Source organism: Limanda limanda, chromosome 3 (genome assembly GCF_963576545.1).
Source record: "Limanda limanda chromosome 3, fLimLim1.1, whole genome shotgun sequence".
NCBI lineage: Eukaryota > Metazoa > Chordata > Actinopteri > Pleuronectiformes > Pleuronectidae > Limanda > Limanda limanda.
In genome coordinates this window covers 1,796,351-1,818,415 of record NC_083638.1, presented here as the reverse complement: position 1 = coordinate 1,818,415, position 22,065 = coordinate 1,796,351, and the positions used below count along the sequence as shown (strand labels likewise).

The 22,065-nt window shown below is 40.0% G+C and overlaps 2 protein-coding genes across 5 annotated transcripts in view; both read left to right on the top strand.

The window, feature by feature from the left end:
* LOC132998092 (ras association domain-containing protein 7-like) overlaps window positions 1–17,650 on the top strand; it is a 50,687-nt gene extending 33,037 nt beyond the window's left edge. The window contains exons 1-5 of one of the 4 annotated variants that reach the window (XM_061067584.1): window positions 11,096–11,192; window positions 15,138–15,263; window positions 16,152–16,793; window positions 17,043–17,311; window positions 17,439–17,650. In XM_061067584.1, the coding sequence (XP_060923567.1) occupies window positions 15,161–15,263; window positions 16,152–16,793; window positions 17,043–17,311; window positions 17,439–17,591 (1,167 nt within the window). In that variant the 5' untranslated portion in view covers window positions 11,096–11,192; window positions 15,138–15,160 and the 3' untranslated portion in view covers window positions 17,592–17,650. Of the gene's footprint in view, window positions 1–11,095; window positions 11,193–15,099; window positions 15,264–16,151; window positions 16,794–17,042; window positions 17,312–17,438 lie in introns of those variants that run through there. The other 3 variants (XM_061067587.1, XM_061067585.1, XM_061067586.1) reach the window with 3 other exon arrangements.
* On the top strand, window positions 1,585–8,936 carry LOC132998072 (up-regulator of cell proliferation-like). The gene is made up of 3 exons (XM_061067561.1): window positions 1,585–1,621; window positions 3,868–8,564; window positions 8,805–8,936. Exons 1-2 carry the CDS (start codon window positions 1,585–1,587, stop codon window positions 8,538–8,540), a joined length of 4,710 nt encoding a protein of 1,569 aa, XP_060923544.1. The 3' UTR covers window positions 8,541–8,564; window positions 8,805–8,936.
* Window positions 17,651–22,065: the final 4,415 nt, after the last annotated feature.

Here is a 22,065-nt window from a genome sequence, read left to right as displayed (position 1 = left end):
ATTGGACTCATGGATCCTTTTTGAACGCAGTAAGGAGCCTGCTGTGCTGCATCTTTTTCTTTTCATGGACAATAGTGCTACATTTATTGTGTTCCATGATTTATTGTTGATATACAGTATAGTTACTAGTGGTGGTAATGATGATGATATATAAACTCAGGTCATGTGAAGAATATACATAAAAAATGTATCCTTAAAGCTACTATAGAGTCAATGTTTTTTATAGCTTTAAGTATTATTTAGTAAAATTTCATAATTTTAGCAAAGTCAACTGTACACTGTGTCAAACAAATGCCAAATGTAAAATAAAGACACTGCACAAACACACAAGTACTGAGAGAGACCCTCCCACACACATACATTACCAATCAGGAGTCAGTCTCAGCTGTCAATCATGACACTACTTATCATTGTGTCCATCAATTTAATGCAACACTTTAATAAAAATATCAAATGAGACAGAAATCTCATGCTATTTGATACTGGGAATCAGAAGTGGATCCTCATCAGAACACCAATGCACTCAATTCACCTCTTGTCATGAGTGCACTCGCCTGGTTTTGGTCATGTGACAAAACCGGTTATTCAACAAGATAGCAAACAATTCCCCTAAGCTTATGAGGAAGTGATGAATAAATATTTCAACAATGAAAAGCAGACTGTTTACGAGAAGAGGTTGGGAGTGATCCTTGTTTACACCGGCTGGACAACATTCTTTTATTTTGTACTTTTGCAGACACGCAAACTGTTGGTTGAGTGAGAGAATTGCACTGTCGCTTCAGACAAACACAAACGTAAGCATAAGGAACTCAATCAAACACGAAAGCCAGAAGAACTTTAAAAAGTTGTCAAAAACTAGATCGGGGTTGTCAGTAACCTGCACTCAGCGATCTATGCCAAACTGGATGTGATTATAAAAACTAAATGCTCAAAGGAAGAAAGAGGGAAGAGTAGTGAAGGTAGTGCAGCTCCACCTAGAGGGATTTGTAGTTGATGCTCGGAGAGTAAAATAATCACATTCCAATCAACCAATAACAAGCAAAGGCACTGCCTCTGTAACCAGACTCAGACTCCTGGCAGGGGCTTGAAGCTTTATACATTTAGCCCCTCCCACTGGGATTAGATAGCAAATTAAACAATATCATGGGCAAAACCAGTGCATGGAAACAAAATAAATGGTAAAACTGTGTGAGTGTGTGTGTGTGTGTCTGTGTGTGTGTGTGTGCTCCTGTACAGATATCTTTGTGAGGCCCAGTCGGTGACATTTTGCCCCTCAATTAAGACAAAGTGACCTATTTTCCAGAAGGGAGGGAACAAGAGAGAACCTGTTGTTCCAGTGCATCAAATGCTTTTGGCTCTGCTTGTCTATTATAAATAGCAGAGCTGACAGGAGCAGCTGCACACTCTCCTAACACCATGTCAGGTACGTTTTCGTTTACATGCTGGAAACTTAGTTTAATGATTTGATTGATCTGATTTGAATGTCTGATTATGACAGTGGTTCTGAAACTAGAGAAACAAATGTATATCTCTTCCAGGTTTTGAGGCACAAGGGAGTCAAGGAAGACAAGGAGAAGTCAGATCATGTCTGCGATGAACACGGAAGAAGGAGCGCTTACAGGTACATTCCTGTGAATACTTTGAAGGTGGGCCTTTAGATCAAATGGAGCTCAATAAATAATTAATTAAATTTATAAGCAGAGGAAAAGGATAAAGACTAAATTCCCTCATCGCAGTAGTGATCAGGAGTTAACCTCCATAGCTCGCTGTACATTCCAACAAATGCAAAACAGGAACAGCAACTTACTGTTGTAGAAACGTACAGAGCTTCAATCAATTATAGCACACCCAAGATATTTTGGCCTCAGTTTTTCACAATGGGAGGAAGTGGAGACATGTTGTCTATATTTTCATAAAGTCCACTGTCACCACAAAAACTCTTTTCAGTACAGGTCACAGATTAAGACAATCTGTGTGGGCAGTGCAGGTTGGCTTTCATAACAGACTCAGTGGGTGCAGGTCACACAGAATCTTGGTCCATTCATACAATACACGACTTTCTTAAGGAAATGACAAAAGTCACAATGTGATAGATAGTTCAATGAGAAATATTTTTTTTGTTATGTACTGAACTTAATTTGACGGTTAAGACTAGAATCAGGTTCAAATGAAGACAATTTGAACCTGTTGCTGCAAATCAGACAATTAAGGTTTGAATTGGACTGAATGAAGTGATTTGTGATTTCAACCTGTAGTTGGTAACTAAAATCAATTAAATTCTAAATTCTGTAGAATAACTGTATTTGGCATTGGTGAAATTCAGTAACAATTGTTCTGTGAAACTTACAAGTTAATATATATTTTTCTCCAGATTTTGACGCACAGAGATATTCAGGGAAGGCTTTGACCATGTCTACAAGAGACCCAGAAAGTGAAGAGCTTGCAGGTAACTCATTCAACTTTTATTTGTGTATGAACACAGAGAGCTTACAAAGCAATATGTTGAGATCTGTATGCTTGTTGCGTGAATGGGCACAAAGCTGTAGCTACCAAATTTATACTGAATTCTGTCCACCAGCTGAGGACTATAAGCCAATGGCCCACGACCATCAACATCTTCAAGTCTCTGGCTTGCTTCATCTGACCATTCCTGGTCAGATGGAGGAGAACCTCTCTGTCCGTGTTCCCCCTCACATACAAAAGTTTTCCTTTGAACTGCGTTTGATGGTTTGGATGTCAAGGCATTGGCAGCAGTTCTCTTTGTGTTTACATTACATTTCATTTAAATGGCGCTTTTATCCAAAGTGACTCACAACAAGGGCATCAACAATAATGATAACTAGATAATTCTTCATGCCGAGAAATTTCGAATGGGTGCCTAGAATTTTGCCGGGTCAAAAAGAGACTTTTAGTTTTCTTTGGGAAGAGAGACAGACTGTGTCAATTTGAGAGAGAGAGAGAGAGACCCAGAGAGAGACCCAGAGAGAGACCCAGAGAGAGAGAGAGAGACTGGCTGGTATAAAAGAGAGAGAGACTGAGAGAGAGAGAGACTTGATCAGTAGGTGGCACTATCACTATTAATGTGTATGCAGTGATAGCGATAGCCTTGACTTGATAAGGTGTTGACTCTGATCATCTGACAGGATTTTGGGGTTGATTGCTCAAACTTCATTTTCACAAAGACCACTAATACACATTCCTATATTTGTTCAAAAGTAATTTTTGGCTTCAGTTGGTTTTGAACTCACAACCAGTGGATCACTGAGTCAGCGGCTCAACCCACTGATCCAATCACATTAAAGGGGACATGTTATGAAAATTCCACTTTTCTAGTGCTTCTACACGTTAATTCCAAAAACTCTGGAAAAAAACAACTCCCGCGATTTGTTGTGGTTCCTCTATGTCAGAAACGATACGCTAGAGTGCGTCAAATGGGATTACGTGCGAAATACATGTCATTTTTGAAACCATGCCCATGTAGGGAGTCTCGTTACATGGCCTTGGACCACCATCGCCATCATCACCACCGGAGCTAGCGTTAGCAGGCACCACTAGTCACCCATAAATAGAAAATTCCTCCTGCCGAGAAATTTTGAATGGGTGCCTAAAATTTTGCCGGGTCGAAAAGAGAATTTTTTATTTTTTTGGAAGAGAGACAGACTGTGTCAATTTGAGAGAGAGAGACCCAGAGAGAGAGAGATATCCAAAGCAAGAGAGACAGACAGAGCGAGAGACCCAGAGAGAGTGACCCAGAGAGAGAGAGAGAGAGAGAGACTGGCTAGTATAAAACAGACAGCACAATATACAACACAATAGGTGGTGCAAGTCGTGAATTTCTATAATGTATGTTCTCTTTCTCTTTGACAGCCCTGTTGAGCTTTCTCGTAAAACTTGGACTGAAGGACTATTATCCCAACAAACTCAATCTACGGTCTCTCTTTGAGATCAACAAAAATAGTTTTGAAGAAAAATCAGTTTTATCGCTGGAGGAAATACCATGGAGTTTCCTCAGAAAACTGTTGCAAATGAATGCAGAATGCAGGAGCTCAATACAATCATCAATCAGGCCAGAGGAAAACATTGAGGAAGACAATGATCTCTTTGATGAAGACCTATACACTGCTGATGACCCTAGAGACGATGAGGTTAACCCCCTCGACCTCATAGTCGCTCTCTTCCATTGCGCTGACAGCATCCTGCAGCAGGAAATGGCCCTCAAGATGTCAATGTGCCAGTTTTCTCTTCCACTGCTGTTGCCCAGCGGCCACAAGAGTCAGTGTACCCTGATGCTGTGGGCTCTGAGAGACATCGTCAAAGAGTGGCGTCCACATGATATGTCTGAATCAAGAGGGTTTGTTGAAGACAACATTCTCCAAGCAAATATACCATTCTTCTCCTTTGTGAGGCTGAAGAACAGCAGTTTATCCAAGTCCCAGTTTTTGAATCATGTCCTCAGCAGAGGGCAACAGAACTGCAACATCTTCATACACAGAGAAGTGGAGGGGGGGGCAGTCAAAAGAGAAATTGCAGATGGGCTTGTTGAGGTTTGCTGGTACCTTCCCTGCGGTAAGAGAAGTTTAGATGTTTTTCCAGGGCCAGTAGCCTTCGCAGATTTGCGAGGGGACATTAGTGAATCACTCACACAATTCAACTTTCTCTTTCAAGTATCAACAGCTACCTTTGTGTTTCTGGACAGCGTGGAAGAAAGTGAGCACAGGTTTCTATCTTCTCTTCAAGATGTGAAGTCAAAACTCTTCTTAGTCGTCAATCGAAAGGGAGGGAATGCCAGAGAGGAGATGATGTCTGTGAAGAGATTGGTGGAGGAATTAGGTTTACAAAAGAACAAAGTGAAGGTCAAAGAACAGAGGCTAAACGTGGCAGAGTTCTCAAAGAAACTTTGTGAGGTCATCAAGGCATCCCTGTTAGATGTGAAAGACACCATGAGCATTGAAGATATGGTTGGAAAAGCTGTTGAACTTGGTCTGTCTGTGGACGAAAGCAAAACTGACGCACAGAGAAAAGCAGCTGAGGAGATCATGGACGACATTGGAGTGCGAGGTATACCAGACTCTAAAAAACGAAATCTGACTTTGCAAGGAACGAACTGGAAGAGGTTGTCAAAGTTAGAAAAGGAAGAGTGTAGACTGAAGACATCTGGTGATTCTGGCCCTGAAGACTATAAATGTAAACTTCAGGAAGAGAAAAGACAGATCAGACAGAAGCAACAAAATTCTGATGCCTCCAAAGGAATGAAGAGGTTCATCAAGTGCTTATCGACAAGTGACAGAGAAAAAAGAGATATTTTCCTGAAGTGGATGAAACTGAAGTTTAATACACATTCACGAGGCAAACTCTCTGTGTTACGTAACGAATTCAAAGAGCAATGCAAGAAGAAAGACGTCAAACTCATAGCAGAGTTAGACCAAGCTTTATTGGATAGCTCTTTAGGAACAGAGCATTACATGAGAGAGATGGGACTGATCTACGAGTTCTCAACCAGCAGCTTAACAGCTGATGAAATATCCCAGCTCCCTGGTTTGGCAGCTGAAATGCTGTTGGATGGATATCCTTTAGAGCTTTTGGACGGAGATGCCTCCAACGTCCCAGAGAGGTGGGTGACAGACGTACTGATGGAGCTTCACAAGAAGGTTGGACAGAGGAGCAGACTGTTGGTATTGACTGTGTTGGGTGTTCAGAGCAGCGGTAAGTCAACGCTCCTCAACACCATGTTTGGTGTGCAGTTTCCTGTCAGCAGCGGCAGATGCACAAGAGGAGCTTTCATGCTCTTCCTCAAAGTTGGAGAGGATTTGAAAAGGGAGTTAAACTGTGATTTTATTGTCCTCATTGACACAGAGGGTCTTAAGGCTCCTGATCTGGCACAACTAGAGGACAGTTACGAGCACGACAACCAGCTAGCAACCTTTGTCATTGGCTTGAGTGATGCCACCATCATCAACATCGCAATGGAAAACTCAACAGAAATGAAAGATGTCCTGCAAATTGCAGTGCACGCATTCTTGAGGATGAAAGAAATTGGAAAAAAGCCAGTTTGTCATTTTGTTCACCAGAATGTTTCATCAGTTTCAGCTCATGACAAGAACATGACAGAAAAAAAACATCTCCTGGACCAACTCAATGAAATGACTCAAATCGCAGCTGAAATGGAAAAGAAACCTTCTATCAAAGAGTTCACAGATGTGCTGGACTATGACATGGACAAGAACAACTGGCACATCCCAGGACTCTGGCATGGAACTCCACCAATGGCACCAGTGAACACAGGTTACAGTGAAGCTGTAGCAGATTTCAAGAAAAACCTTTTGCAAACAGTGAAGAAGGACCCGTGCAATGAAGTGTCACAGATCCCAGAGTTTATGGAATGGATGAAGAGTCTCTGGCAGGCAGTGAAATATGAGAACTTCATCTTTAGTTTCAGAAACACTCTTGTGGCTCAAGCCTATGACAACTTGTGCAAAGAGTTCAATCAGTGGGAGTGGGAGTTCAGAAAAGAGATTCTGACCTGGCAAACACAAGCAGAGGTAGAAATATTGAATGCTGACAATGAATCTGAGGTAGAAAGTTGGAAAAAATTCGTTGTAGGAAAAAAATCGGAGGTGTCAGACAAAATAACAGACCAGCAAACAACAATGAGGGGAAAACTCTCCGACTACTACAAGATGAAAGGCAAACAAGTTCATCTGATAGAGAAATATAAAGAGGACTTTTTAAACAGTGTCAAAGGCCTTGCAGATGAAATCAAACGTTATGTGTTGGCAAAACTGGATTGTACCCTTGAACTAAAACTCAGTTTAAAAAAGGTTCAGGACATTCAGAGAGAATACAAAGGTGTGATTGAACAGAAGGTCATGAAGCTTCTGAGTGACTGCAACGCGTCAACTCTGACTGAGGAAGAGCTGACACAAGAGTTTGAAAAGATGTGGGCTGAAGCCACTGGAAACCTGTCCGGCCTGGAAGAGCGAGACATTGCAGCATGTGTCCTGAAGCAGCTGAGAAAAAACTTCTGTAATATAAACGTCAATGAGGCTTTGAAGAAAGTAACAGACCTAAAGGAAATGGGGACAGTTCCGTTTAAAACTAAACGTAAGCATGTAGACACTGTTATGCAGAAGCTCCAACATCTGTGGGAAGGAAATTTGCAGAGCGTTGCAGACAGAATCATTGACTCTTGTACAAGGTTTGTACATGATAAGGTAATGACCGATGGAGATTACCAGGACTCTTTCACAAAGGATCTTCTAGAAAAAATCGATGAATCCCTTAAACCAGGTTACTCCCGTCGCAAAACAAATATACAGTTTGAGATTGACCTGAAACTTCACATTTGTGGCGTTGCTTCAAGGGAATTTGGCAAAATGCACAAAAGATTCTTGTCAGATAATAATCCTCACACTCAGCTGGAAAAGTACAAGACTCAGTACCTGTCAGATTTTCTTGATTTATACAAAAAGCAAGATCACTGCCAACGCAAAGCAAAAGATTTTGTCCAGTCTTGTATCAAACCTGCTGTGAAACAGTTCATCTGTGGATCTCTGGGAGTAAACATTGTGGATTACATTCTGACAAGTTCCTATTCAGCAGAGTATGGTTCTCGCACATTCTTCCAGTACAACATTCAGAAAGAGTTGCTGCAACAAGAAAAATTCATGAGTGTTCTCAGTTACATTGATAACTATGAAATATATGTTAAGGATTGGATATTTGAGCGCATCTGGCAAAAGATGTCAGAGGACAAGACTTTGTGCAAACTGAAGAACAACAATCTACAAGTCATCTACAAAAAAATATCAGAAGCGATCGATCGGGCAGCAATAGGAGAGGATGGTGCTCCGCTGCCAGATAACAAGGAAAGCATCACAAAGCTAATCAGCAACATGCGCCAACATTTGATCAAAGACATCTCAGTTTCATTGGAGGATGCAAAAACCACCTTGTTTCAAATCCAAAGCTCATGTCATTCATTCATCCAGTGTCTCAAGGACTCAATGAAGGAGCTGAAGGACCAACTGGAAGAGGAGTTCTCAAACTCTGATGACATCGATGAGACTTTGAACAAGCTTCCAATCAAACCACAGGATCAGCTTTTCAAGCAATTGTTTGGTTGTGGACGACAGTGTCCATTTTGTTATGCTCCCTGTGAGGCCGGTGGCAAAGAACACAAGCAGCATCATGCAGCCATTCATCGGCCACAAGGTCTTGGCAGACACCAGTATGAGTCAAGTGGGAAGCTGGTTGATTCACTGTGTACAACTAGCGTGCACAGTGATGGTAAATTCAAAAACACAGACACCAAAGAGGAGTGGCATCCTTACAAGGACTACAAGGAGTACTATCCAGACTGGATCATTCTTCCAGACTCCACCATAGAGGCATCTGACTACTGGAAGTACGTCCTGGTGCAATACAATGACAGATTTGCTGAAATATATGAAGCCGAACCAGCTGATGTCCCAGAGGCCTGGAGGGGACTCACAAAGGAACAAGCTCTGAAGGGTTTGAACGACGCCTTCAACATGAAGTGAACAAAGTACAACTGAACACATCAGGTACTTCAGTCCAATTTAATATGCAGCAATAGATTCACATTCACTTGGATGAAATATTATCTTTACTCAACAATTTTTTGACATAGACTCTTGAACATGTGCAGACTTTGTTTATAGATTTGTTTTCTTCCAGTTTCACATCTTACATTAGAAACGTCATCAACACGCCCGCTCACTTTCTGTGAATGTTCTGGACATTTTCCTGCTGTGTTCTCACATTCTCTACGTTCTCACTTACAGCCTCTCCAGAAAGTCTCAGGAACATGTCTGGACCTCCGTGCAGGTCTGAAAGCAAATTCAGAGAACTACAAGTCTTCGGTCTAATTCAGCTTCAGGAAAAATTACTATTTTTGGGAAAAAATGTGCAAGATATTATTGTTTGGTTTGTTTGTTTTACTCTTGTGTATCATTTTTGTTAATGTGACTCAACCACCAATTTGTTTCAGTGAAAATTAAGAAAAAACAACAGAGTTAGTTTGGACCTCTGTGCATTTTCTTTTCTTCACGACTCTTCGATGATTTATTTTTTGGTCGTTTTTTAATAGTCACTCTCCCTCCAGCAGAACGACTTGTTTTCATGAAATGACAATGATAAAAGAGAAATGTAAAAATAAAGTATGTATGTATATTTTTTGCCTGTATTTTTGTTCCTTTTTGTTGCCGTATGTTTGTGTATATGATGAATTATCTTTTATATTACCTTACGTAGTTTAGGGCAGAGAAACAGATGTGCATGGTGAATTTATATCGTTACTCAATTTTTTAAGTTATTCACATATTGTTAAGGATTAACTTTTGATTATATTCTTCTGATTAAAATATGTGTTTTTCCATTATTAACATGCTCCGTTCAAAATGACAAGTACAGTACCAAGGACAATGATGATGATGATGATGAAGCACAAATTGTCTTTGTACGTTTTTGTTTTTGGGACTTTTTGCTCATGTTTAGATTTCGTCTAAATAAGCGAATGACAGTTGATAATGTGACGAATTTACAAACTACAATAAATGATGAGTCAGTTGATCTCAGTTTGTGTTTTTTCTGATCAAAAATGTTTTTTTGCTTTTAGTTGCATAATGAGTCAAGATATTATGTAAAAGGACATATGAAATAAAATAATATCATAAACAATGTTTTTAAATAAAGAAAATAGCTATAAACAATATTTGAATCATAAATTATCAAATGATACCATAAAAACCATTTTGGTTAGCTTCTGCATTCAGTCTGTATCCACTGTTGATGCAACATGGTGGGACACACAGGAAACTCTGCAGCAACACATCACTCACCTGCCACTTGGGGTAAAACAGCCACAAGGGGGCACCCAAAGCACATCTCCAATGTATCCAATCAGCAGAGTCCAAAGGGAAACCAGCTGAACACACACACACAAACACACACACACACAACTTGCCTGGAGTTTGACAATGTGTGTTCTTAATTCTGTATTTGTACGTGTTTAGTTTCTTTATCTTATCGAGGGATCCCAGGGAAACGCCATTTCATTCTGCCTGCACTGCTGTTGTATGTCTGGCAATATGACAATAAAGTCTGATTTGATCTGATTTGGTGGGAGGAGCCTGGTTTCAGTTCAGAGTAAAATCCCTGTTCAGAGAAATGGAGGCTGGAAGCAGTGATGCTCAGGTTGCTGTGGTAACCCTGGTAAAGGTGTGTTACTGCACTCAGCTACACTTTACTGTAACTGGCTGGTTCCAACCATTTCTGACCCTGTCTTGTTGATGATGAAGAGCAGGAGGCTTGTTCCTCAATTTATTATTTATTATACAAGGAAGGCCGCCTTTGAGCCAAGGACACACACAAGTCAAATAGAATCATAAAAAAAGTATCTACCTAGAGAGTGACTTGTTGTTTTTATTATATATTTTTTAATATATTATATTATATTTTATTTTATGTAATTTTATTTTATTTTATTGTACAGATGTGTGTCTGTAATGTTGTGTTCTCTTGTCCTGTGTTGATGCTTCAGAATTATTCCTGAGTCCTCAAACTAATATATTCGGTCATTGTTATAGTTTGTGTTCATCCTACCTGGTTTATCTGCACTGAAGATTTTAAACTCAATGTTTTACATCAAATTAAATAGAATCTTCTTTATTACTGTACACCTGAGTGTTTTAACGGACATCTATGAGTGTGTGTAATGTGGTGCAGCTTCTTAGAGCTGTTGGACCGAGGTGAAAACTTAGTTTTTCCAGTTTTGGGCGAATGTCATGAGGAGAAGTAAAAACAAAAATGTAAGAAATCAAGGAAAGAAAAAAATGACACTAACCCTAACCCTCACTGAAAGTTAAAATCTAAATGTGCAACGTAGATTCAGTAAGAAAGGAAAAGGAGATGATCAATAACTTCCTCTCAGGACGATGACAGCACAAAACTCAAAATCCTACTGAGATTAAATGCTTTTAATTACCTCCCACAACTGAGAGTCATCACTTGTCAGGTGGTGGATCCAGAAGAGCTGCATTCCTCAGCTTCACTCCTCCCCCTGGCTGCAGTGTGTCGGTAGGAGGAGGGTTCGAGTCCCAGCCGCTCTCCAGACTGAGCTCCTGACGCTGAGGAAGATCATCAATGAAACTGAGAGAAGCTCGAATCCTCAGGTGAGTGTTCAATCTCTTCTTTAACTGCCCTGTCACACGTTGGGAAGGAACAGAGTTAAACTGAAGGAAATGTTTTCACTGCTGATTTTTGTTACTCAGATAAACAATTGATTTGTTTGTGGACATATTTCCTTTAATCTGTAAGTTCATGTGTCTTCATTCATCAACAGTAACGTGTTGAACATGATGTCACTGGAGCTTCTTTACTTCAATGACAAAATAATCAAATGAGGTTAAAAATGTTTTGTGAAACATTTCATTCATAAAACCCTCAAATTATAATATAATCACTTTCTAAAGAAATTAAAATATTTTCAGTTAATTTCAGAAGTGGAGCTGAATAACGTTTGTTTTTAATGATTGTTAGAAATATAAGTTTCTTGTGTCAAAAAAAAAGCAAAAAGAAAGTAAACTGTTTCAGATTTTATATCTAAGTAAAAAAAGTTGTGATGTGGAGATAAAGTACATTTTAAGGCAGTAACCTTAAAATGAAGGCAGCTTCATTTCTGACCTATTTTCAAAAATGACCCTTTTTTTTGTAATCAGCTTCCAGGGTTTTGAGGATGTGTGTTTTTTCTGAGTGAGGCTGATACTGAACGTGGTTTTGAACAGTGGAGAATAGTAAACACACCGCTGAGGTATGTACGTATGTGTGGGTGGAGTCAGAGTCCTGCAGGAATGTCAGCGTGTTCTGCAACATTCCTGCCTTCAGCAAATCTGTGTGTGTTCTGCTGCAAACACAACACAGACACACACATTTCAAACTTCAAACCTGTGGGGCTTTTCTCACATCGGCTCCAGTCACACATGCTCATCAGTTGTCAATGTTGTGTGTCCTCTCCAGGTCACAGTTCTGGCTGCTGGTGAACTTCACTCTGCACAATAAGCTGTTATCTGCACACAAACAATACAAAGTGACAGAATATAAGAGTTTGAGTATAAGAGAACACAACATTACAGACACACAACTTTACAATAGGGACTGAGTTCTCTGAGAGATCACAATTTTAAAGAAAGTGAAAGAAAAAACTGTTGTTTTCATCTTGTGCCAAAAGTTATTAACAGAATTAATAGAAACTTAAATAACAATTTTAAACATCAGTAGCGTTACCACCTTTTCACTCAAACCTTTCTGTCATTTTACAAACTAAACAATGAATCAACTTTTGAAAGAACGAATGGAAAATGTGGCTGTTTTTCCTTTCGTCCTTTTTCATGTATCTGTACTTAATTAATTATTTTTTCATCAGCAAATGTCTGTACTCTCTACTTCATTTCATTTTTACAAAGCATAACGTAACAGGTTCACATTGATTTATATTTTTAAAAGTAACCAATAAGAAGAGGGGAATTGTTTCGTTGTTGTTCAGAGCGGACAGGCAGCGTTAGACCCCGCCTCCTGCAGCAGCAGCAGAAACACTCAGTGTTTTCAGTATTGTCTGTATTCTCCTTGTTAAACAGCCACAGTTAATGTTGTAGTTGCATTAGGGAATAGGCTCCACTCATTAAGTCCTTTTATTATTTAAAAAAAGTATTTTCAAAAGAAAGTATTTTCTTGTACTCAAGTAGACAAGTTAATATTTAGTTTCACTTGAGAAGATTTTAGCCTTCGTATTTGTACTTTTGCTTTAGTACAATATTTGAGTTCCCATTTCCACCAGTGATCTTTAGAATGAACACAAACCTACACTGTCGCAGTATTAACATATATTATTTTAGACTTTGGTTCCAGTGCCGACAGTCACCGTCTCAGGTGATCAGTTTTGTCAATTAAACAACTTCAGGTCACTTTTTGGGGATTTCAAGCTTCAGCTGAGTTCAGCTGATAAACATACGTACTTAGTTAATGATCAGAGTTTGGTTCACCGAAACCTGGAGTGTCAACAGTGAGAGTAAAGAATGTTTGCTGATATGTCAGGTGGCTTAAAAACAGGCGTCTGTTTGTCTCGTGGTCTCACACTTGTCTTTTTGTTGCAGACTGATGTAGACCTGGACACTGACACCATGAGAGAGTGATATTTCACACTGGTCTCCTCTCTCTGGTTTAAGTGTCAGGTTACTGCACAGCGTGAGAAACATTGAGCCGTTTACTACCTACTGATTCGGAACATAACCTAAAAAGAAATACCACGGTTTCAAATGTTCTACTTTATATGACCTAACAGCATATGTATATCATCTAATCCAATCACTCTCTATGTATCACGTAGCGTGAGATACAGACCCTCAGGTTCTACACATAAAGACTTACTTTATAACTTCCCTCATGTTTCCCTTTAATGATAAAAACTTGTGTAAATCTTAATGAGAACGTGTCATTTTAACCCTTTGATTTTATTCACTCTACTTCTAAACAGTTCCAGTTATAAATACGACAAAAAGGAATATTAAATGTCTTTTGATGAAATTAAACATGTAATAAATTAAATTTAAATGAGATTTTAAAGATCTTTTGAAGAAAAATTGCTTTTTAGTTAAACCCAAAAAATGTGCAATCACCTTTTTGTTCAGCCAAAACAAATGAACCTGAAATTGCACAAGTATCTTTTAATCAACAGAATGTACTTAAGGCAGCTTTACAACATGCATCTCTCAACTTTAAGGATTTCTCAAACATAATTATTTTCTCTGAATAAAACCTTTACAAAAAACATAATCAACGACAAGTCGCACAACTAAGGACGAACCATTTAGCTCGAACACTTGAGTGTAAGATTTGGGTGAAAGGATCAATTGGCAGAAAGTGAATAGAAAATAATGCTAGTGTTTAATCAAAATTGTACAGAATGTAGTTTTCTTTACCCTAAAATGAGCCTTTATATTGAAATACTTTATATTTACATATGGAGCAGCCATGTTATTTACAATAGCTCAGAATGGACAAACCAAACACCCTTTGGCTAACAGCTAGCATAGTAGCTATTAGCTCCCTAAACTCTCTAAAACAGTCAAAACGCCGAACAGACGTATCACAGACTTTTCACTAATGAGCCAGAGAACGTTAGAGACATTCATTTAAGTACCTGGTTTACTTTAGTAGCCGTTAGCCACGTTAGCACCATGCCAGCAGAGATGATCACAGACGGCTAGCAGCTGGCTAACAGCTAACACAGTCAATTAACTCCCTAAACATTAAAAAAACTTTTTAGTAATGATCCAGAAAACTTTAGAGACATTAATCTCAATACCTGGTTTATTTTAGTAGCCGTTAGCCACGTTAGCTCAACACACTACATACTGAGTGACAGCACTTATACTTCCTCTCCTCTCTGTTAGTCCCGCCCCTTAACCAATCTTCTTCTTCTTCTTCTTCTTCTTCTTCTTCTTCTTCTTCTTCTTCTTCTTCTTCTTCTTCTTCTTCTTCTTCTTCTTCTTCTTCTTCTTCTTCTTCTTCTCTCCCTCCCCCTCCTCGTCCTCCTTCTCCTTCTTCTTTTTCTTCTTCTTCTTCTTCTTCTTCTTCTTCTTCTTCTTCTTCTTCTTCTTCTTCTTCTTCTTCTTCTTCTTCTTCTTCTTCTCCTCCTTCACCTCCTCCTCCTCCTCCTCCTCCTCCTCCTCCTCCTCCTCCTCCTCCTCCTCCTCCTCCTCCTCCTCCTCCTCCTCCTTCTTTGTTGGTTTAGCGGTGGGTGGTAACCAGCATCAAGGTGCATTACCTCCATCTACTGATATTAATGGAAACAAATGTAGGACCAATCAGATGAAGGAACACGTAGTTATACACTTATATACGTAATATAGACTGGCACAGCTCTTACTGTAGTTATGACAGGATTTATACTGATATAGTTTATCTATAATTTCTCTAATATTTACATATTCTGGAGGTTTTATACGATGTATAAACTATGTATAAACCAAGGAGTTACATAAAAATGTGTTGGTTTTTATTTGTCCTTACTTCTAACCGTGGTGCAGTGTAGTGATGTGTCCATGTATCGCCCCCTGCAGGTGGAGCCTGGTGCTGCTGAGTGATGGAGCTGAAGGTGTGGGTGGAGGGCGTGGTCAGGGTAGTGTGTGGCCTATCACTGAACACTTCCTGTCAGGAGGTTGTGATCACTCTGGCACAAGCAATTGGTGAGTCTGTCCGTTTTCATTCAGCACGTGATACACACTTTGTAATCCTGGTTCTTTGAATGTGGAGACATGAAGTTCTTTGATCTCACTGAGAGTATTCCTGCTCTCCAGAGGAGGAACACAGTACTTCCTGGATTCTATGAACATGGACTCTAGTTTAATACTTGCTGAGCAGGCTAATGGTGAGATAGTTCTGGACCTGAGGACTGACATCTCAGACAATCTGTATATTCTCATCTTGACTTTAATGTTTTCAAATTGTAACATCGTCAGAATATCGTACACGTTGTCCTGCAGATTTTTATGATGGGGTGCACTGAAAAATATATTACCGGAAAAAAAATATAAACTGTTGCTGAAAAATATTAACATAACACCAGGTGCCAATTCACTGGCACGCCCATCTACATCTTTCACCTGCACCCATTGGACGGTACTAGCTGTCAATCACACTGTGGTATCCACCCCCCCCCCAACACATCCGCTGCTTTATGGTCTGTTTGACTCTAAATTATCATAATTCACTAAATGAACATCAGCTGTTTGAAGAAAACTTGAAACTAGAGACTGAGACATAAACTCCTCAGAGAAGTAGAGTCACTTTCTATAGACTTCTATAGAATCTAGTCGCCCCCTGCTGGTCACTACACAGAACACAGGTTTCAGGGAGTTCCTTATTGGTTTCACTTTCCCAACCTGGAGTCCATGTCCATTGGATTGGCTGTCTACAGACACCACTGCAGTTTAGTGTGGAGCATTATGTCTGTGTTTTTTTTATAGGCTACAATCTTATTTTGTATTTTACCTTCTTTGAATTTTAAATCATTGTTTAAAATGTATATTTGTGCTTCTGGATATGAGTTGTTCATGTTTGTTTTTGTCTGGTAGGTCAGACAGGTCGTTACATCCTCATCTTAAAGTTCCGAGGGAATGAGAGACAGCTGGTAGCTGACGACTGTCCTCTGCAGCATCTGGCCCATCTGGGACAGCTGGCTGCCGAGGTCCAGTTCATCCTGCGGAGGACCGGCCCCAGTCTCAGCGCTGGTCAGGAAACGCCAACCACAGAGAGACGCCTTCCCCTACCCAGACCCTCAGAACCAGAGACCCTCAGACGCAGGGAGCCACAAAAGTCTCTCACTTTTAATCTGGGTCACGCAACTTATTCCAAGGGGACCAAACCAAACAGGAGCGTCCACAGAGCGTCCCCTGAACCTCGGGCCTCCCCCGTCTCTTTCTTAGACGCCCCCGACCCCCTGAACGCTGTTTCCCCTCACGCCTCCACAGAGGATGTGTTTAGGAAGATTCTACAGCAACAGAGAAGATTACAAGACCTGGAGGTTCAGCTTCAAGCTCTGGAGAAGGAGACACAGGGGTGGGAGCGGGGGGGGCCGTCTCCGGTTCCATGTCCGAGTCCGGACGCTGCAGAGGAGCTGGAGGAGCTGCAGTGGAGGCTGAGGCAGAATGAAGCAGAGCTGATGAGCAGAGGACACTGGGATGAGAAGCTACAGACAGAGACAGACAGAGAACAAGGTACGTGTGGAAATCCGTCACTTTGCCACTTCAAACATGTTTGAAAAACATGACGATAAACACAAATTTGAGACGTACTTATGTTTAATTACATATTTGCTCAGTTTTTTATGTATTGCTTTATTGTTTTGTACCAAATTTCTTGAGGACATTGAATATGCGGACTAAAATAATCCGGAATGAATGAACGAATGAAAGACTTCTGTGACATTTCTAAAACAATGAACTTGAATTCACTGTTGTCAGCAGAGATGAACAGACGTCTACAGCAGATACACTCGTCGGTGGTTGATCAAAGTCACGAGATCAAAGAGCTCGCGGCTCACTCTGCACACCTGGAGCACGACATTCAGCTCACGGCCGACAGACAGAGCTCGCAGGAAGCCGCTCGGCAGCAGGAGGAGGCGCTCGGGCCCCTGAGGGAGGAGCTTCACAACCGCCATCAGCACGCAGAAGAAGTGGACGCAACGTTGTCAGGGACACAGAGGGAGCTCCACGCTGCAGACAGCATGCTACAGGTAAAACACCTCCATCTCATCTCACTTCAGCAGAACTACAGTAATCAGTGGATGTATGGTTTACAATGTCAATAAGAGAATTTGAAGAAGTACATGCTGATAAAATCCTATTGTCTGCTTCCTGTAGGACAGATGGGAGCTGGTGGAGGAGCTGAACAAGGAGCTGAGACAGTGTAATCTGCAGCAGTTCATCCAGCAGACCGGAGCTCCACCAGCTGAGCAGACAAACTCCCTGCTCGTCCCTGACCTTCACCTCAGCAGCGCCGGAGTTATCCAGTAACACAACGCTGACACTGTACGTCCGCACCATGTTTCCTGTATATCAGTGTTAGGACATAACATAGCTATAATAGTTGTTATTCTTATTGTTATTTTAGTATTGCTGTCGCATAAAAAAAAAAAACACATTGGCAGTGAAACTAAAGCTCAGTTTGACGCTGAGGTGAAAATGTTTTTAATTTCTCTCAAATGAAAACAACAATAAAACAAATGTTTATAAACTATATTCAGAGACTGTGAATAAAGACGGACGAGAGTACGACTCACCAGAAGAGTCTCACTCTCCACCTAGTGGCTGGCTGCAGTATAGGTCACGAACCCTGCCTCCTCCATGTTAGCAGATAGGACATGGACCAAACATACACCTCGTCCATACTAATGCAGATTCATCTTCCTTTGGTGCCTGGTGTCAGTGTTTTACTGAAATGGAGATTTTCACAAACTCATAAACTCTGGTATCTGGGTATCCATGGAAACAATGACATCACAGCTCACCTCACACATGTTGCTATGTGTAATGAGCATGAGCCAGAATCTAAAACAGGAATGGCAGCTGTACACTGGTTCACAGGAGAATTAGATCACTGAGTGAGCTCACATTTGTCTCTGGCAGATGGTTGATGTAGACTTTATCACCACCTAGTGGCCGGGCATGGATGTTTGAAATATTGTATTTGAAACATATCCACAGTAGTAAGATGGTTTCTGTCATTTTAGTTCTTATCTGACTGTTTTCAAGTGTTCATGTTTCTGATCAGTTTTAATTAGTTATTTGATGATATAAAATTGGCTGAGACGGACTCATGATTGATGATTGAGCGTATGTATCAGCGACACCTCGATACCATAACTCCATTACTGCACCGACTGTGACTCCAAATGGACGAGATGGCAGCTTTCGTGTCCAGGGATAGTTTGGCTTCGTTTGTCAGTAGTGGGAGGAAGTGAAGACACAACGTCTTTACATCTTGATCTTCAGTCGATGGTTTAATTTAACATAAAGCTCCAAAAACTCCAGTTTTGATGATTACATGCTCAAATAAAGATTTTTTTTCTACTGCAGGACATGAAGGAATAAATATGGTGCAGACCCTACAGTGTGTGTGTGTGTGTGTGTTTGTGTGTGTGTGTGAGTCTTGATAATTTATCAAATAAATGATAGGCCACTGATAAAGAACAAAGGTATTTAGGGCCCGAGCACAGACATCAAAGGTGTCTGGTGAGACCCTATTGAAATTGTAAGGATTATTATTATTATTATTAGGGCCCGAGCACAGACATCAAAGGTGTCTGGTGAGACCCTATTGAAATTGTAAGGATTATTATTAGGGCCCGAGCACAGACATCAAAGGTGTCTGGTCTCTCTCAGGACTGGTTATTTTTGTTTTTTCAGACAAAAAGCATGCAACGCTTCAAAATGGATGTGCTCGGGCCCACCCAGTGCTGCTTTGCAGCCCTAAAAATTTTATTTTCATTTTTTATTATTTTTATATCTGCTTCTGTCATATAATTGTACAGTTTTAAATTCAAATGTAATAATATACTCAATTCACTTGTGTGTAACTTAATTGGTTGAACATAACATTATTAAGTAGATTCAATGAAAGATTAAAGCTCTTATTATTATTATTATTATTATTATTATTATTCAGGCAAATGAATTGGCTTTTTGAGGGCTTTAACATGCTCAACTTCTTACCAAAATTTGCAGAAAGTTAGAAAGTGGTGAAAATTTACGTATTCTGAAGGAATTTTCAATGGGCGTCGCAAAATGGCTCAACGGTGCCCCCCGAGACAGCCCGAGACCCCCGGAAGGTGTTCCCATTGACCTATCTTCACAAAAATCGATATACAGGTGTATCATGACCAGACAAACAAAAAAGTCTCTTGGTGCAATTGGAAAAACACAACAGGAAGCCTGCTATTTTGCATTTAGTGGCCATTTTGGCCATATTCCACATTTTTTCTTTGATACACTTGTACCAGGGTTTTCATCGGATCAACTTCAAATTGAGATGAGTGTCATCACAACAAGATGGAGATAAAAACTGACTGACAGATTTTTTTTTAATCACACGGTGTGACCGTGGCGTGGTGTCAAAGTTTGATTACACGCCATTAAAACACGATGTTCTGTAACGCGGACAAACATGGACCATGAATCCTTTGATTTCAGTCTTCCTAGATCAAAGGAAACTTTATGTCTTGCAAAGGTTACGTCTCTCTCTCTCTCAGAACTGGTTATTTTTGTTTTTTCAGACAAAAAGCATGCAACGCTTCAAAATGGATGTGCTCGGGCCCACCCAGTGCTGCTTTGCAGCCCTAAAAATGTTATTCTTTTTGTTGTATTAGTAGGTGCAGCTGCCTGCTGTGAAAGGTTAAAAAAAATTCATCAGCCAGTGTAAAAATGTGAGGAATTTACAAAGGAGAACATAAGGACCGAAAGATACTCGGAGCTTAACATCAATTGTATCAGGACAAAAAGCAAAGCAGTAACAAAACTTCATGGTCAAACGCTTGGCAAGAAAAGAGCTGCCAAGCGCTGATCACCGATGACAGTACTGGCACGATGCCATCATTCAAACTGCTGAATCCAAAAGTGAAAACGTTGAGATATATTCTTGTTTAGAGAGAGCTTCAGGAAAACAGAAGCTTAGTCAGCCCCTCCACAGTCTGTGTTTGCACTTTTTGTTTTTACAAAAACAACCTTCATTTTCCCACACAATTGCATGCTAAGTGAAGGTAACCCATGTGAAAGCCTGTCGAAAAAGACCCAGTGTAAAAATAATCAGGCACAACAATGCTGCTCTGATGATAATACACACGCAAAACACAAAGTCACAGGCATACACACTCTCTCTAAATCAAGACAGCCTTGGAGAGACAAGTGCCTTTTTTTTTGCAACGAGGAGAAAGCCAGCGAGAGGTGGATTCTGATTGGCTGAGGGAATTCAGCAGTGGTGAGTCATAAGAAGACCGTGTGAGAAAAAAGAGGAATAATCTAAAATGTATAAAGAACAACAAATGAATTACTATAACCAATCACATAGCTCTCCATTACAACTAATAAAATATACCTGCAGTTATTAAACAAAGATATACGAGTTTAGAAGTCGTAAAAGGCAATGGGGGAAAAAGTAGGTCATTGCGGTGTCAGCAGTGGACTCACGTTTAATAAATAATATGAAAGACGGACACTTCAAACAAACATAAGAAAAATTCAGTGTGGGATAGACCGAAGCAAAACAATCTTCTTTTCAACCGTCCTTCCTTCCTTCCTTCGTTCCTTAACCTCAACCTCATTTTCCTTCCTTCTATTATCCCAAAGAAAAAAAGGTTCATGTTGCTCCATCCACACGATGAGACGCTCTCAGCCTCCTTGGGGACTAAAATATCATATAAACAAACAGTCACCTGGCGCTACACGTCTCGAAAACATAATGACATTATATTCTCACTATAAAATGAACCAACTGAGCACATCTTCACAGATGATGGAGGCAATCAGCAGCCACATGCCTGACTCACCGACGTGCAATTATTAGGGCCCGAGCACAGACATCAAAGGTGTCTGGTGAGACCCTATTGAAATTGTAAGGATTATTATTATTATTATTATTATTATTATTATTATTATTATTATTATTATTATTATTATTATTATTATTATTATTATTATTATTATTATTATTATTATTATTCAGGCAAATGAATTGGCTTTTTGAGGGCTTTAACATGCTCAACTTCTTACCAAAATTTGCAGAAAGTTAGAAAGTGGTGAAAATTTACGTATTCTGAAGGAATTTTCAATGGGCGTCGCAAAATGGCTCAACGGTGCCCCCCGAGACAGCCCGAGACCCCCGGAAGGTGTTCCCATTGACCTATCTTCAAAAAAATCGATATACAGGTGTATCATGACCAGACAAACAAAAAAGTCTCTGGGTGCAATTGGAAAAACACAACAGGAAGCCTGCTATATTGCATTTAGTGGCCATTTTGGCCATATTCCACATTTTTTCTTTGATACACTTGTACCAGGGTTTTCATCGGATCAACGTCAAATTGAGATGAGTGTCATCACGACAAGATGGAGATAAAAACTGACTGACGGATTTTTTTTTAATCACACAGTGTGACCGTGGCGTGGTGTCAAAGTTTGATTACACGCCATTAAAACATGATGTTCTGTAACGCGGACATACATGGACCATGAATCCTTTAATTTCAGTCTTCCTAGATCAAAGGAAACTTTATGTCTTGCAAAGGTTACCTCTCTCTCTCTCTCTCAGAACTGGTTATTTTTGTTTTTTCAGACAAAAAGCATGCAACGCTTCAAAATGGATGTGCTCGGGCCCACCCAGTGCTGCTTTGCAGCCCTAAAAATGTTATATTTTCATATATTTTAGCATATTTATTTATTATTTTTATTATTATTTTCAGGCAAAACGCATGCAACGCTTCATTGTTATTATTAT